At 34.9% G+C, this 17,575-nt stretch overlaps 1 protein-coding gene across 4 annotated transcripts in view; it reads right to left on the minus strand.

Moving 5' to 3' along the window:
- The window catches only part of LOC145470238 (uncharacterized), a 92,037-nt gene that overhangs the window by 20,414 nt on the left and 54,048 nt on the right, over positions 1-17,575 (minus strand). For all 4 annotated transcript variants that reach the window (XM_081454066.1, XM_081454065.1, XM_081454067.1 and 1 more), the window contains 2 exons: positions 15,683-15,754; positions 15,407-15,478 (listed from right to left, as the gene is read on the minus strand). In XM_081454066.1, the coding sequence (XP_081310192.1) occupies positions 15,407-15,478; positions 15,683-15,754 (144 nt within the window). The remainder of the gene's footprint in view (positions 1-15,406; positions 15,479-15,682; positions 15,755-17,575) is intronic.

Below are 17,575 nucleotides of genomic sequence, written 5' to 3' on the forward strand. Positions count from 1 at the left end.
ATCGAGTATCGTAAAAATATCTTAAATTTTGTTTGTATTATCCAACAAGGGAAGCTAAATTAAACTAATAATCAGTCTTTACCTTGATGAAGTGGACACACTCGATGACGTCGATATTGAAGATGATGTTGAAACAGAACTAGATGTGGATACACTAGAAAAAAACGGCAGATCATCACTTTATATTCCTGAGATGACTTTTTAAAAGGTTGCTTTTCTTCAGTAATTAAAAAAAGTTGTTTAAACGATAAGCAAATTAATACCATTCTCAGTTCTCATAGTTGGATACTTGAAGCAATCATCAAAACTCACATAAGGTACTATAAAATTAATCGCTACCTCGACGAAGTGGACACACTTGATGACGTTGATACTGACGATGATGTCGACACAGAACTTGAAGTAGAGACACTTAAAGAGAAAAATCAATTATCATCATACAGCAAACGATACAGAATTTTTCTTGTCGGTTGTGAACTGAAAAAAGTAACTCCAGGAAAAGTTTAATTTCGACATCGATACTCCATTAACACAATTCAAGATCATAAAATTAAAGGCTCAACTAAGCCTGTGAAAGCTAAATTATTTACCTTGATGAAGTGGACACACTCGATGACGTCGATATTGACGATGATGTTGAAACAGAACTAGATGTCGACACACTAGAGGAAAAAACAAACAAACAAACAAACACGGAAGATCATCACTTCATGTTCCCGAGAACAGCTCTTAAAAGGTTGCTTTTCTGGAATTCTTATAGTTGGATACTTGATGCAATCATTACTTCTATCATAATATACTATAACTTCATTGCTACCTTGACGAAGTGGACACACTTGATGATGTTGATATTGACGATGATGTCGACACAGAACTTGAAGTTGAGACACTACAAGGAAAGTACAGTGATTACTTTCAGGCATTTGAACATTCCTTAAAAAAAAACAAACGTTCAAGACACTGAACAGAAACAAGTCACTTCCAAATACAAATCATAAGGGTTAAGATGAAGAGCTTGTGAAGGTCTGCATGACGCATAAATGCAACTTCGCTAGTACCTATCTTTGAAATGAATTCACGATGAACGTTCCAAAAGTAAGTGATAACTATAGTAAACCGTTAAAAATAGACTAGTAAAAACAAAAGCTTGTTGTTGACTATGTTATCTGTTGATTCCTCCATACCTAGACGTAGTTGCTGTTGACAAACTGGTCGTAGTGGGTGTCGAAACACTCGATGATGTCGATGCCGACGACGATGTTGAAATAGAACTTGATGTTGAAATACTAGAAAGGAAACGAGAATTTCCACATGAATTGTCAAATGTTGATTTTTGTCACTTGAAGAGAAAAGTTATACACCTTAATAATTTGCATTCAACCATTATACTGTGCTACGGGTTAAAGTAATTTTACAAATCGAATTAGTTAAGCATACTCTGTTATACCTCGACGAAGTTGACACACTTGATGACGTTGATATTGACGATGATGTCGACACAGAACTTGAAGTTGAGACACTAAAAGGAAAGTTCAAAGATTATTACGATGAATTTAATGAGTTCAAGGACTTAAGAATCTCTTTAATAAACGAAAATCACGATATATATGATTGAAATTAACCTTTGAAAACTTCATTTCATAATGGCCAGTCTTCAGTCTGGCGCTTTGGAAGTGGTATATATAACATTAAGAGGTCAGGGAAGCTATCTCACTATTTCATCAAGATATTTCTAAAAACATGGATTCTCTAATACCTTGACGTGGTTGCTGTTGATAGACTAGTCGTAGTGGGTGTCGATACACTTGATGATGTCGATACCGACGACGATGTTGAAATAGAACTTGATGTGGACAAACTGGAAACAAAGAGAAAGATCGTTCATTATGTTTAAGGATTAGAAAATTATCGCCTATGTGTCTTTACGAACGTTACGTTCCACCTGGTACTCCCCTAAACTAGGTCTACATAGTGCAAGAATCGTTCACACAACAACTATCTCATTCGCTGTAACCTATGACTCTTTAAAAATTATTCTTTGAAATGGAGATAAATATTCTGCCACTACTATTCCCCGAGATTGAAAAGATTAATTGTTTTATTATATACAGACGAAGTGATCTCAAAAACAGACAAGCAAACCTTAATTGGATAATGTTTTATTACCTTGATGAAGTGGACACACTTGATGATGTTGATATTGACGATGATGTCGACACAGAACTTGAAGTGGAGACACTAAAAATCAAGAATCCATTACCATCATACAGCAAACGATAACGAGAGTTTTTCTTATCAGTAATGAAAATAACAACTCCAGGAAAAGTTTAATTTCGACATCATTACCCAATGCACACAATTCAAGATTCTGAAATTATAGATTCAACGAAGCCTAAGGTAGCCTAGTTCAGGACTGAATTGATTTTAAGCCTTACCAGGCAATATAAATTATCTTACAAATCATCGAGTATCGTAAAAATATCTTAAATTTTGTTTGTATTATCCAACAAGGGAAGCTAAATTAAACTAATAATCAGTCTTTACCTTGATGAAGTGGACACACTCGATGACGTCGATATTGAAGATGATGTTGAAACAGAACTAGATGTGGATACACTAGAAAAAAACGGCAGATCATCACTTTATATTCCTGAGATGACTTTTTAAAAGGTTGCTTTTCTTCAGTAATTAAAAAAAGTTGTTTAAACGATAAGCAAATTAATACCATTCTCAGTTCTCATAGTTGGATACTTGAAGCAATCATCAAAACTCACATAAGGTACTATAAAATTAATCGCTACCTCGACGAAGTGGACACACTTGATGACGTTGATACTGACGATGATGTCGACACAGAACTTGAAGTAGAGACACTTAAAGAGAAAAATCAATTATCATCATACAGCAAACGATACAGAATTTTTCTTGTCGGTTGTGAACTGAAAAAAGTAACTCCAGGAAAAGTTTAATTTCGACATCGATACTCCATTAACACAATTCAAGATCATAAAATTAAAGGCTCAACTAAGCCTGTGAAAGCTAAATTATTTACCTTGATGAAGTGGACACACTCGATGACGTCGATATTGACGATGATGTTGAAACAGAACTAGATGTCGACACACTAGAGGAAAAAACAAACAAACAAACAAACACGGAAGATCATCACTTCATGTTCCCGAGAACAGCTCTTAAAAGGTTGCTTTTCTGGAATTCTTATAGTTGGATACTTGATGCAATCATTACTTCTATCATAATATACTATAACTTCATTGCTACCTTGACGAAGTGGACACACTTGATGATGTTGATATTGACGATGATGTCGACACAGAACTTGAAGTTGAGACACTACAAGGAAAGTACAGTGATTACTTTCAGGCATTTGAACATTCCTCAAAAAAAAAACAAACGTTCAAGACACTGAACAGAAACAAGTCACTTCCAAATACAAATCATAAGGGTTAAGATGAAGAGCTTGTGAAGGTCTGCATGACGCATAAATGCAACTTCGCTAGTACCTATCTTTGAAATGAATTCACGATGAACGTTCCAAAAGTAAGTGATAACTATAGTAAACCGTTAAAAATAGACTAGTAAAAACAAAAGCTTGTTGTTGACTATGTTATCTGTTGATTCCTCCATACCTAGACGTAGTTGCTGTTGACAAACTGGTCGTAGTGGGTGTCGAAACACTCGATGATGTCGATGCCGACGACGATGTTGAAATAGAACTTGATGTTGAAATACTAGAAAGGAAACGAGAATTTCCACATGAATTGTCAAATGTTGATTTTTGTCACTTGAAGAGAAAAGTTATACACCTTAATAATTTGCATTCAACCATTATACTGTGCTACGGGTTAAAGTAATTTTACAAATCGAATTAGTTAAGCATACTCTGTTATACCTCGACGAAGTTGACACACTTGATGACGTTGATATTGACGATGATGTCGACACAGAACTTGAAGTTGAGACACTAAAAGGAAAGTTCAAAGATTATTACGATGAATTTAATGAGTTCAAGGACTTAAGAATCTCTTTAATAAACGAAAATCACGATATATATGATTGAAATTAACCTTTGAAAACTTCATTTCATAATGGCCAGTCTTCAGTCTGGCGCTTTGGAAGTGGTATATATAACATTAAGAGGTCAGGGAAGCTATCTCACTATTTCATCAAGATATTTCTAAAAACATGGATTCTCTAATACCTTGACGTGGTTGCTGTTGATAGACTAGTCGTAGTGGGTGTCGATACACTTGATGATGTCGATACCGACGACGATGTTGAAATAGAACTTGATGTGGACAAACTGGAAACAAAGAGAAAGATCGTTCATTATGTTTAAGGATTAGAAAATTATCGCCTAGGTGTCTTTACGAACGTTACGTTCCACCTGGTACTCCCCTAAACTAGGTCTACATAGTGCAAGAATCGTTCACACAACAACTATCTCATTCGCTGTAACCTATGACTCTTTAAAAATTATTCTTTGAAATGGAGATAAATATTCTGCCACTACTATTCCCCGAGATTGAAAAGATTAATTGTTTTATTATATACAGACGAAGTGATCTCAAAACCAGACAAGCAAACCTTAATTGGATAATGTTTTATTACCTTGATGAAGTGGACACACTTGATGATGTTGATATTGACGATGATGTCGACACAGAACTTGAAGTGGAGACACTAAAAATCAAGAATCCATTACCATCATACAGCAAACGATAACGAGAGTTTTTCTTATCAGTAATGAAAATAACAACTCCAGGAAAAGTTTAATTTCGACATCATTACCCAATGCACACAATTCAAGATTCTGAAATTATAGATTCAACGAAGCCTAAGGTAGCCTAGTTCAGGACTGAATTGATTTTGAGCCTTACCAGGCAATATAAATTATCTTACAAATCATCGAGTATCGTAAAAATATCTTAAATTTTGTTTGTATTATCCAACAAGGGAAGCTAAATTAAACTAATAATCAGTCTTTACCTTGATGAAGTGGACACACTCGATGACGTCGATATTGAAGATGATGTTGAAACAGAACTAGATGTGGATACACTAGAAAAAAACGGCAGATCATCACTTTATATTCCTGAGATGACTTTTTAAAAGGTTGCTTTTCTTCAGTAATTAAAAAAAGTTGTTTAAACGATAAGCAAATTAATACCATTCTCAGTTCTCATAGTTGGATACTTGAAGCAATCATCAAAACTCACATAAGGTACTATAAAATTAATCGCTACCTCGACGAAGTGGACACACTTGATGACGTTGATACTGACGATGATGTCGACACAGAACTTGAAGTAGAGACACTTAAAGAGAAAAATCAATTATCATCATACAGCAAACGATACAGAATTTTTCTTGTCGGTTGTGAACTGAAAAAAGTAACTCCAGGAAAAGTTTAATTTCGACATCGATACTCCATTAACACAATTCAAGATCATAAAATTAAAGGCTCAACTAAGCCTGTGAAAGCTAAATTATTTACCTTGATGAAGTGGACACACTCGATGACGTCGATATTGACGATGATGTTGAAACAGAACTAGATGTCGACACACTAGAGGAAAAAACAAACAAACAAACAAACACGGAAGATCATCACTTCATGTTCCCGAGAACAGCTCTTAAAAGGTTGCTTTTCTGGAATTCTTATAGTTGGATACTTGATGCAATCATTACTTCTATCATAATATACTATAACTTCATTGCTACCTTGACGAAGTGGACACACTTGATGATGTTGATATTGACGATGATGTCGACACAGAACTTGAAGTTGAGACACTACAAGGAAAGTACAGTGATTACTTTCAGGCATTTGAACATTCCTCAAAAAAAAAACAAACGTTCAAGACACTGAACAGAAACAAGTCACTTCCAAATACAAATCATAAGGGTTAAGATGAAGAGCTTGTGAAGGTCTGCATGACGCATAAATGCAACTTCGCTAGTACCTATCTTTGAAATGAATTCACGATGAACGTTCCAAAAGTAAGTGATAACTATAGTAAACCGTTAAAAATAGACTAGTAAAAACAAAAGCTTGTTGTTGACTATGTTATCTGTTGATTCCTCCATACCTAGACGTAGTTGCTGTTGACAAACTGGTCGTAGTGGGTGTCGAAACACTCGATGATGTCGATGCCGACGACGATGTTGAAATAGAACTTGATGTTGAAATACTAGAAAGGAAACGAGAATTTCCACATGAATTGTCAAATGTTGATTTTTGTCACTTGAAGAGAAAAGTTATACACCTTAATAATTTGCATTCAACCATTATACTGTGCTACGGGTTAAAGTAATTTTACAAATCGAATTAGTTAAGCATACTCTGTTATACCTCGACGAAGTTGACACACTTGATGACGTTGATATTGACGATGATGTCGACACAGAACTTGAAGTTGAGACACTAAAAGGAAAGTTCAAAGATTATTACGATGAATTTAATGAGTTCAAGGACTTAAGAATCTCTTTAATAAACGAAAATCACGATATATATGATTGAAATTAACCTTTGAAAACTTCATTTCATAATGGCCAGTCTTCAGTCTGGCGCTTTGGAAGTGGTATATATAACATTAAGAGGTCAGGGAAGCTATCTCACTATTTCATCAAGATATTTCTAAAAACATGGATTCTCTAATACCTTGACGTGGTTGCTGTTGATAGACTAGTCGTAGTGGGTGTCGATACACTTGATGATGTCGATACCGACGACGATGTTGAAATAGAACTTGATGTGGACAAACTGGAAACAAAGAGAAAGATCGTTCATTATGTTTAAGGATTAGAAAATTATCGCCTATGTGTCTTTACGAACGTTACGTTCCACCTGGTACTCCCCTAAACTAGGTCTACATAGTGCAAGAATCGTTCACACAACAACTATCTCATTCGCTGTAACCTATGACTCTTTAAAAATTATTCTTTGAAATGGAGATAAATATTCTGCCACTACTATTCCCCGAGATTGAAAAGATTAATTGTTTTATTATATACAGACGAAGTGATCTCAAAAACAGACAAGCAAACCTTAATTGGATAATGTTTTATTACCTTGATGAAGTGGACACACTTGATGATGTTGATATTGACGATGATGTCGACACAGAACTTGAAGTGGAGACACTAAAAATCAAGAATCCATTACCATCATACAGCAAACGATAACGAGAGTTTTTCTTATCAGTAATGAAAATAACAACTCCAGGAAAAGTTTAATTTCGACATCATTACCCAATGCACACAATTCAAGATTCTGAAATTATAGATTCAACGAAGCCTAAGGTAGCCTAGTTCAGGACTGAATTGATTTTGAGCCTTACCAGGCAATATAAATTATCTTACAAATCATCGAGTATCGTAAAAATATCTTAAATTTTGTTTGTATTATCCAACAAGGGAAGCTAAATTAAACTAATAATCAGTCTTTACCTTGATGAAGTGGACACACTCGATGACGTCGATATTGAAGATGATGTTGAAACAGAACTAGATGTGGATACACTAGAAAAAAACGGCAGATCATCACTTTATATTCCTGAGATGACTTTTTAAAAGGTTGCTTTTCTTCAGTAATTAAAAAAAGTTGTTTAAACGATAAGCAAATTAATACCATTCTCAGTTCTCATAGTTGGATACTTGAAGCAATCATCAAAACTCACATAAGGTACTATAAAATTAATCGCTACCTCGACGAAGTGGACACACTTGATGACGTTGATACTGACGATGATGTCGACACAGAACTTGAAGTAGAGACACTTAAAGAGAAAAATCAATTATCATCATACAGCAAACGATACAGAATTTTTCTTGTCGGTTGTGAACTGAAAAAAGTAACTCCAGGAAAAGTTTAATTTCGACATCGATACTCCATTAACACAATTCAAGATCATAAAATTAAAGGCTCAACTAAGCCTGTGAAAGCTAAATTATTTACCTTGATGAAGTGGACACACTCGATGACGTCGATATTGACGATGATGTTGAAACAGAACTAGATGTCGACACACTAGAGGAAAAAACAAACAAACAAACAAACAAACACGGAAGATCATCACTTCATGTTCCCGAGAACAGCTCTTAAAAGGTTGCTTTTCTGGAATTCTTATAGTTGGATACTTGATGCAATCATTACTTCTATCATAATATACTATAACTTCATTGCTACCTTGACGAAGTGGACACACTTGATGATGTTGATATTGACGATGATGTCGACACAGAACTTGAAGTTGAGACACTACAAGGAAAGTACAGTGATTACTTTCAGGCATTTGAACATTCCTTAAAAAAAAACAAACGTTCAAGACACTGAACAGAAACAAGTCACTTCCAAATACAAATCATAAGGGTTAAGATGAAGAGCTTGTGAAGGTCTGCATGACGCATAAATGCAACTTCGCTAGTACCTATCTTTGAAATGAATTCACGATGAACGTTCCAAAAGTAAGTGATAACTATAGTAAACCGTTAAAAATAGACTAGTAAAAACAAAAGCTTGTTGTTGACTATGTTATCTGTTGATTCCTCCATACCTAGACGTAGTTGCTGTTGACAAACTGGTCGTAGTGGGTGTCGAAACACTCGATGATGTCGATGCCGACGACGATGTTGAAATAGAACTTGATGTTGAAATACTAGAAAGGAAACGAGAATTTCCACATGAATTGTCAAATGTTGATTTTTGTCACTTGAAGAGAAAAGTTATACACCTTAATAATTTGCATTCAACCATTATACTGTGCTACGGGTTAAAGTAATTTTACAAATCGAATTAGTTAAGCATACTCTGTTATACCTCGACGAAGTTGACACACTTGATGACGTTGATATTGACGATGATGTCGACACAGAACTTGAAGTTGAGACACTAAAAGGAAAGTTCAAAGATTATTACGATGAATTTAATGAGTTCAAGGACTTAAGAATCTCTTTAATAAACGAAAATCACGATATATATGATTGAAATTAACCTTTGAAAACTTCATTTCATAATGGCCAGTCTTCAGTCTGGCGCTTTGGAAGTGGTATATATAACATTAAGAGGTCAGGGAAGCTATCTCACTATTTCATCAAGATATTTCTAAAAACATGGATTCTCTAATACCTTGACGTGGTTGCTGTTGATAGACTAGTCGTAGTGGGTGTCGATACACTTGATGATGTCGATACCGACGACGATGTTGAAATAGAACTTGATGTGGACAAACTGGAAACAAAGAGAAAGATCGTTCATTATGTTTAAGGATTAGAAAATTATCGCCTATGTGTCTTTACGAACGTTACGTTCCACCTGGTACTCCCCTAAACTAGGTCTACATAGTGCAAGAATCGTTCACACAACAACTATCTCATTCGCTGTAACCTATGACTCTTTAAAAATTATTCTTTGAAATGGAGATAAATATTCTGCCACTACTATTCCCCGAGATTGAAAAGATTAATTGTTTTATTATATACAGACGAAGTGATCTCAAAAACAGACAAGCAAACCTTAATTGGATAATGTTTTATTACCTTGATGAAGTGGACACACTTGATGATGTTGATATTGACGATGATGTCGACACAGAACTTGAAGTGGAGACACTAAAAATCAAGAATCCATTACCATCATACAGCAAACGATAACGAGAGTTTTTCTTATCAGTAATGAAAATAACAACTCCAGGAAAAGTTTAATTTCGACATCATTACCCAATGCACACAATTCAAGATTCTGAAATTATAGATTCAACGAAGCCTAAGGTAGCCTAGTTCAGGACTGAATTGATTTTAAGCCTTACCAGGCAATATAAATTATCTTACAAATCATCGAGTATCGTAAAAATATCTTAAATTTTGTTTGTATTATCCAACAAGGGAAGCTAAATTAAACTAATAATCAGTCTTTACCTTGATGAAGTGGACACACTCGATGACGTCGATATTGAAGATGATGTTGAAACAGAACTAGATGTGGATACACTAGAAAAAAACGGCAGATCATCACTTTATATTCCTGAGATGACTTTTTAAAAGGTTGCTTTTCTTCAGTAATTAAAAAAAGTTGTTTAAACGATAAGCAAATTAATACCATTCTCAGTTCTCATAGTTGGATACTTGAAGCAATCATCAAAACTCACATAAGGTACTATAAAATTAATCGCTACCTCGACGAAGTGGACACACTTGATGACGTTGATACTGACGATGATGTCGACACAGAACTTGAAGTAGAGACACTTAAAGAGAAAAATCAATTATCATCATACAGCAAACGATACAGAATTTTTCTTGTCGGTTGTGAACTGAAAAAAGTAACTCCAGGAAAAGTTTAATTTCGACATCGATACTCCATTAACACAATTCAAGATCATAAAATTAAAGGCTCAACTAAGCCTGTGAAAGCTAAATTATTTACCTTGATGAAGTGGACACACTCGATGACGTCGATATTGACGATGATGTTGAAACAGAACTAGATGTCGACACACTAGAGGAAAAAACAAACAAACAAACAAACAAACACGGAAGATCATCACTTCATGTTCCCGAGAACAGCTCTTAAAAGGTTGCTTTTCTGGAATTCTTATAGTTGGATACTTGATGCAATCATTACTTCTATCATAATATACTATAACTTCATTGCTACCTTGACGAAGTGGACACACTTGATGATGTTGATATTGACGATGATGTCGACACAGAACTTGAAGTTGAGACACTACAAGGAAAGTACAGTGATTACTTTCAGGCATTTGAACATTCCTTAAAAAAAAACAAACGTTCAAGACACTGAACAGAAACAAGTCACTTCCAAATACAAATCATAAGGGTTAAGATGAAGAGCTTGTGAAGGTCTGCATGACGCATAAATGCAACTTCGCTAGTACCTATCTTTGAAATGAATTCACGATGAGCGTTCCAAAAGTAAGTGATAACTATAGTAAACCGTTAAAAATAGACTAGTAAAAACAAAAGCTTGTTGTTGACTATGTTATCTGTTGATTCCTCCATACCTAGACGTAGTTGCTGTTGACAAACTGGTCGTAGTGGGTGTCGAAACACTCGATGATGTCGATGCCGACGACGATGTTGAAATAGAACTTGATGTTGAAATACTAGAAAGGAAACGAGAATTTCCACATGAATTGTCAAATGTTGATTTTTGTCACTTGAAGAGAAAAGTTATACACCTTAATAATTTGCATTCAACCATTATACTGTGCTACGGGTTAAAGTAATTTTACAAATCGAATTAGTTAAGCATACTCTGTTATACCTCGACGAAGTTGACACACTTGATGACGTTGATATTGACGATGATGTCGACACAGAACTTGAAGTTGAGACACTAAAAGGAAAGTTCAAAGATTATTACGATGAATTTAATGAGTTCAAGGACTTAAGAATCTCTTTAATAAACGAAAATCACGATATATATGATTGAAATTAACCTTTGAAAACTTCATTTCATAATGGCCAGTCTTCAGTCTGGCGCTTTGGAAGTGGTATATATAACATTAAGAGGTCAGGGAAGCTATCTCACTATTTCATCAAGATATTTCTAAAAACATGGATTCTCTAATACCTTGACGTGGTTGCTGTTGATAGACTAGTCGTAGTGGGTGTCGATACACTTGATGATGTCGATACCGACGACGATGTTGAAATAGAACTTGATGTGGACAAACTGGAAACAAAGAGAAAGATCGTTCATTATGTTTAAGGATTAGAAAATTATCGCCTATGTGTCTTTACGAACGTTACGTTCCACCTGGTACTCCCCTAAACTAGGTCTACATAGTGCAAGAATCGTTCACACAACAACTATCTCATTCGCTGTAACCTATGACTCTTTAAAAATTATTCTTTGAAATGGAGATAAATATTCTGCCACTACTATTCCCCGAGATTGAAAAGATTAATTGTTTTATTATATACAGACGAAGTGATCTCAAAAACAGACAAGCAAACCTTAATTGGATAATGTTTTATTACCTTGATGAAGTGGACACACTTGATGATGTTGATATTGACGATGATGTCGACACAGAACTTGAAGTGGAGACACTAAAAATCAAGAATCCATTACCATCATACAGCAAACGATAACGAGAGTTTTTCTTATCAGTAATGAAAATAACAACTCCAGGAAAAGTTTAATTTCGACATCATTACCCAATGCACACAATTCAAGATTCTGAAATTATAGATTCAACGAAGCCTAAGGTAGCCTAGTTCAGGACTGAATTGATTTTAAGCCTTACCAGGCAATATAAATTATCTTACAAATCATCGAGTATCGTAAAAATATCTTAAATTTTGTTTGTATTATCCAACAAGGGAAGCTAAATTAAACTAATAATCAGTCTTTACCTTGATGAAGTGGACACACTCGATGACGTCGATATTGAAGATGATGTTGAAACAGAACTAGATGTGGATACACTAGAAAAAAACGGCAGATCATCACTTTATATTCCTGAGATGACTTTTTAAAAGGTTGCTTTTCTTCAGTAATTAAAAAAAGTTGTTTAAACGATAAGCAAATTAATACCATTCTCAGTTCTCATAGTTGGATACTTGAAGCAATCATCAAAACTCACATAAGGTACTATAAAATTAATCGCTACCTCGACGAAGTGGACACACTTGATGACGTTGATACTGACGATGATGTCGACACAGAACTTGAAGTAGAGACACTTAAAGAGAAAAATCAATTATCATCATACAGCAAACGATACAGAATTTTTCTTGTCGGTTGTGAACTGAAAAAGTAACTCCAGGAAAAGTTTAATTTCGACATCGATACTCCATTAACACAATTCAAGATCATAAAATTAAAGGCTCAACTAAGCCTGTGAAAGCTAAATTATTTACCTTGATGAAGTGGACACACTCGATGACGTCGATATTGACGATGATGTTGAAACAGAACTAGATGTCGACACACTAGAGAAAAAAACAAACAAACAAACACAGAAGATCATCACTTCATGTTCCCGAGATGAGCTCTTAAAAGGTTGCTTTTCTGGAATTCTTATAGTTGGATACTTGATGCAATCATTACTTCTATCATAATATACTATAACTTCATTGCTACCTTGACGAAGTGGACACACTTGATGATGTTGATATTGACGATGATGTCGACACAGAACTTGAAGTTGAGACACTACAAGGAAAGTACAGTGATTACTTTCAGGCATTTGAACATTCCTAAAAAAAACAAACGTTCAAGACACTGAACAGAAACAAGTCACTTCCAAATACAAATCATAAGGGTTAAGATGAAGAGCTTGTGAAGGTCTGCATGACGCATAAATGCAACTTCGCTAGTACCTATCTTTGAAATGAATTCACGATGAGCGTTCCAAAAGTAAGTGATAACTATAGTAAACCGTTAAAAATAGACTAGTAAAAACAAAAGCTTGTTGTTGACTATGTTATCTGTTGATTCCTCCATACCTAGACGTAGTTGCTGTTGACAAACTGGTCGTAGTGGGTGTCGAAACACTCGATGATGTCGATGCCGACGACGATGTTGAAATGGAACTTGATGTTGAAATACTACAAAGGAAACGAGAATTTCCACATGAATTGTCAAATATTGATTTCTGTCGCTTGAGAAGAAAAGTTATACGCGTTAACAATTCGCATTCAACCATTATACTGTGCTACGGATTAAAGTAACTTTACAAATCGAATTAGTTAAGCATACTCTGTTATACCTCGACGAAGTTGACACACTTGATGACGTTGATATTGACGATGATGTCGACACAGAACTTGAAGTTGAGACACTGAAATGAAGGTTCAGAGATTATTGATATGATTTTAATCAGGGCGAGGACTTGTGAATGTCTTGAAACAAATTCATCATTTGGTATGTTTCAAATTAACCTATCGGAAAATTTCATTTCATTATGGTCAGTCATCAGCCTGGCGCTTTGGAAAGTGGTATATATTACATTAAGAGGTCTAGAAACTATCTCACTATTTTATCAAGATATTACTGAAAACATGGATTCTCTGATACCTTGACGTGGTTGCTGTTGATAGACTAGTCGTGGTTGGTGTCGATACACTTGATGATGTCGATACCGACGACGATGTTGAAACAGAACTTGATGTCGACAAACTACAAACACAAAAAGAAAGATCGTTTTGAATCATTATTATATTTGAGGATTAGAAAATTATCGTTAAGTATCTTTACGAAGGCTTCGTTCCACTTGTTATTCTCCTAAACTGGGTTTTCATGGTGGAAGAATCGTTTACACACAATTTCATTCGTTTTAACTTGTCACCAAAGTATTGAAAAAATTATTTTTCTTTGAAATGGACGTAAATATTCTGCCGGTATTAACCGAGATTAAAAGAATAATTGTTTTGTCTGTTCACACGAAGTGATCTCAATAACCGACGAACGGAAAACCATTAAAAGTCGATCTAATTGACCTCGCAATGCATTTGTAAAAATATGTGCAAGGAGCGGGAAGCATGCGTGAATCTAGTAACAGATTCTTCAAACATGGCAAATTTAGCTAACATTGGATAAAATCCTTGTCAAAATCTACCAAAATGGTCTTTTAACACCGATCAAATGAGCAGTTGGAAACCAATTTCACCATTCAATCCAGGTTTCAATTGCACTTGATTTGAAAAACTTGAAAAAGTTGTTTCCGAAGGATCAACGTGAAATTATACCGTGTGCACAAGACTGTGTTGAAAACTGGATGTTTTGTTGCACAAAGACTTTCTCTTGATTACTCGTGGAGATGCTTCGTTTAATAGCACTTGATGTTTCTGCCGATGAACCTTGCGGTATTCATTTCTGATAATGCCGGGTGAAGAGCGATTTGCTTAGATTGATGAAATCTGTGATTGCCAAGGACGTTTACTGAAACTGCTGGAAAGTCCGGCGAACTTCGGTAAGTTTTTTTTTATTCTTTGAAAACTTTCAGGCCAAATTTCACAGCCTACTTTGTATTTTCTGGTACAGAATCTTCTTGTATTCTCAGGATTTCAGATTCAGAGACGTGAGTCGGCCATTTTGTTTTTGTTTGGATCGCGTATTATTTATTCCGGAAAGAGTGAATAATGCTCATTAGCAAGATTGCTTGAAACTTCAAGATTACTGAGTATGACTGAACATTTTTTAATAATATTACAGTTCTTTGGGTTAGGTCATTGAAATTTACATTACAACTTCAGTTAGAAATAAAATACTAATTGTTTCGTTGACGAAGTTGACAGAATTAATGATAGTGGCGATGATGTCGACACCGAAATTGAAGTTGAATAAACAAAACAAGTGTATAAATATAAGTTTGAGATAAATTGGTAAACCTTTTAAGTGGTTATGTTCCGTTACCTTGACGAAGTGGACACACTTGATGACGTTGAGACTGTCGATGATGTCGACAAAGAACTTGAAGTGGACACACTAAAAACAGGAAAATCGATCACTATCATAAACGTTAGAGAGTTATTCTTATAAGCTGCGAAAATAGATAAGTCAAGGAAAGTTTTAATTTCGACATCAACACTCTATAAACACTATTTAATTTTGGAAACTTATAGACTAAACTTCGTTTGTTTTAATTGAGATAAAAATATAACCTCACTTAAAATAGTAATTACACATTACCTTGATGAAGTGGACACACTTGATGATGTTGATACTGACGATGATGTCGACACAGAACTTGAAGTAGACACACTAAAGTCAAAGAAAATTGCTATTTTTAAAACAAAATCGATAACGGCAACAAAATATGACAGCTTTGTGAAATCAAGCGGGGTTACCATGATATATGGATTGGTCCTTCTCTGAGAATCATGTAAAGCCAAACTTATTGATTATTTTAAGCAATTCTTTTGCTTAACTCGAATAAGCCCTTTTGGTAATCCAGTTTAGTTATCTACTACAAGCAGTGAATTTCAACGTGAGGAAAATTGTAGTGTACAAGATCTTACTTTGATCTAATAGTTGAAGCCAACCAAATACATTACCTTGAACTAGTGGTCACACTTGAACTAGAGACGCGAAAGAGCAAAATACTGTTTGTTAGTTTCAAATAGATTTAAACTTTAGGTGGATAGTTAAAAGTAAATATAAAATAACTTAAGAGTAACTAGTAAAATCTAAACAGTGAAGAAAACTACAGTTTATTGGATGTTTGCAACCATTGATTCTCTAATATCGTGTCCCCACTCCAACACCTCATTTTAATGTTACTGTATACCTGTCTAACGTCCTAGTGATGTAGTGCGTCCGGTTTAGACTGTAGATACCTAAATCCCTGTATAAAGTCTAAGCTTATTTAGGTGGCTATAAAACTATACCGGCGAAGAATTTCGAAAGAAAATGAATTGTCGAATTTGTCTTGACCTCTAATTGAGAGCGTTCGAATCATCGTTTGCAAGCTACAAGTCCAAGCGAATTTGATAGTTTGCTTTCAAATTTGGACAGCAGCTACCTTAACATACAAACAACAAAAGGTTGTTTCGTTCGGAAATTTTTTCTCCAAAGACGATTTTTGTACGATCACTCCACATTTTTTAAAAATCCTATTTCGAAAATGTTTTGCAACGTTTCACTGCAACTGAATATTGCAAAGCGCAGACAGGTTTTTTAGCCCTTCGGTCCGGAAACTCAGGAACAAATTGAATAAGCGAACAAAAAAAACCCACTGACTTGTACCTTTCAAAACGTGATTCGGACGCTAGCAATTTGACGTTGTGAAAGTTTTTTCCTTCCAAAATTCTTGGTATAATTTAATTTGGTATAGAGGCTTAGGTATCTACAGTTTAAACCGGACACAAAGTAAACATGGACTGCAACGATAACAATGCAAAATCTAGAATTTTTAAAGTAGGTTAGAAGCCATGAACAATTTTTTTCCCTTTCAAAGACGTCTTGTCTAGGCTCGTGGTCTCACTTTTAATTTATTACTGAGGGAGATCAAAAGATTCGCGTATTTTCAACAAAACACAGTGAGACTGACCAGGGAAAAAACTGCAGTCTACAACTCCATTTCTACACCTGCCCCAAGAGGATGTTTTACCAGGAAAGTTTTAAAAGTTATTAGTCATTTGTTATTCTAAGTAAAGTTCTAGAACAAAAACAAAGCGAAAGTATAGTATTTGCATGCTCCTTTGTCCATAATGGACACAACAACAGTAAAGGTTACCAACCTGCTTGTTATAGTGATAATTTTTGATGTTGTCGATTTAGTCGAAGAAAAGGTAGTGAATCTCGCTGATTTCTTAGTCACTGTCTGTCCCCCATGACTTCCAGACGATGATGAAACAGAACTTGTTGTTGACACAATAGAAACAAACAAAAGGAAAGTTTAATACAGCAAGAGCTTAAGTCATTTTTATATTTCGATATCAGGAAAATATTGTTATTCTAGACCAGTATTTCAGCTAAACTGAGTATACAAGCTTGCACAATCGTTGCTGAAAAAATAAATATGTCATTTACAATTATTTAATATTTCATTACCTTGGTGAAGTGGACACACTTGATGATGTT

Source organism: Orbicella franksi, chromosome 15 (genome assembly GCF_964199315.1).
Source record: "Orbicella franksi chromosome 15, jaOrbFran1.1, whole genome shotgun sequence".
In the NCBI taxonomy this organism is placed as follows: Eukaryota; Metazoa; Cnidaria; class Anthozoa; order Scleractinia; family Merulinidae; genus Orbicella; species Orbicella franksi.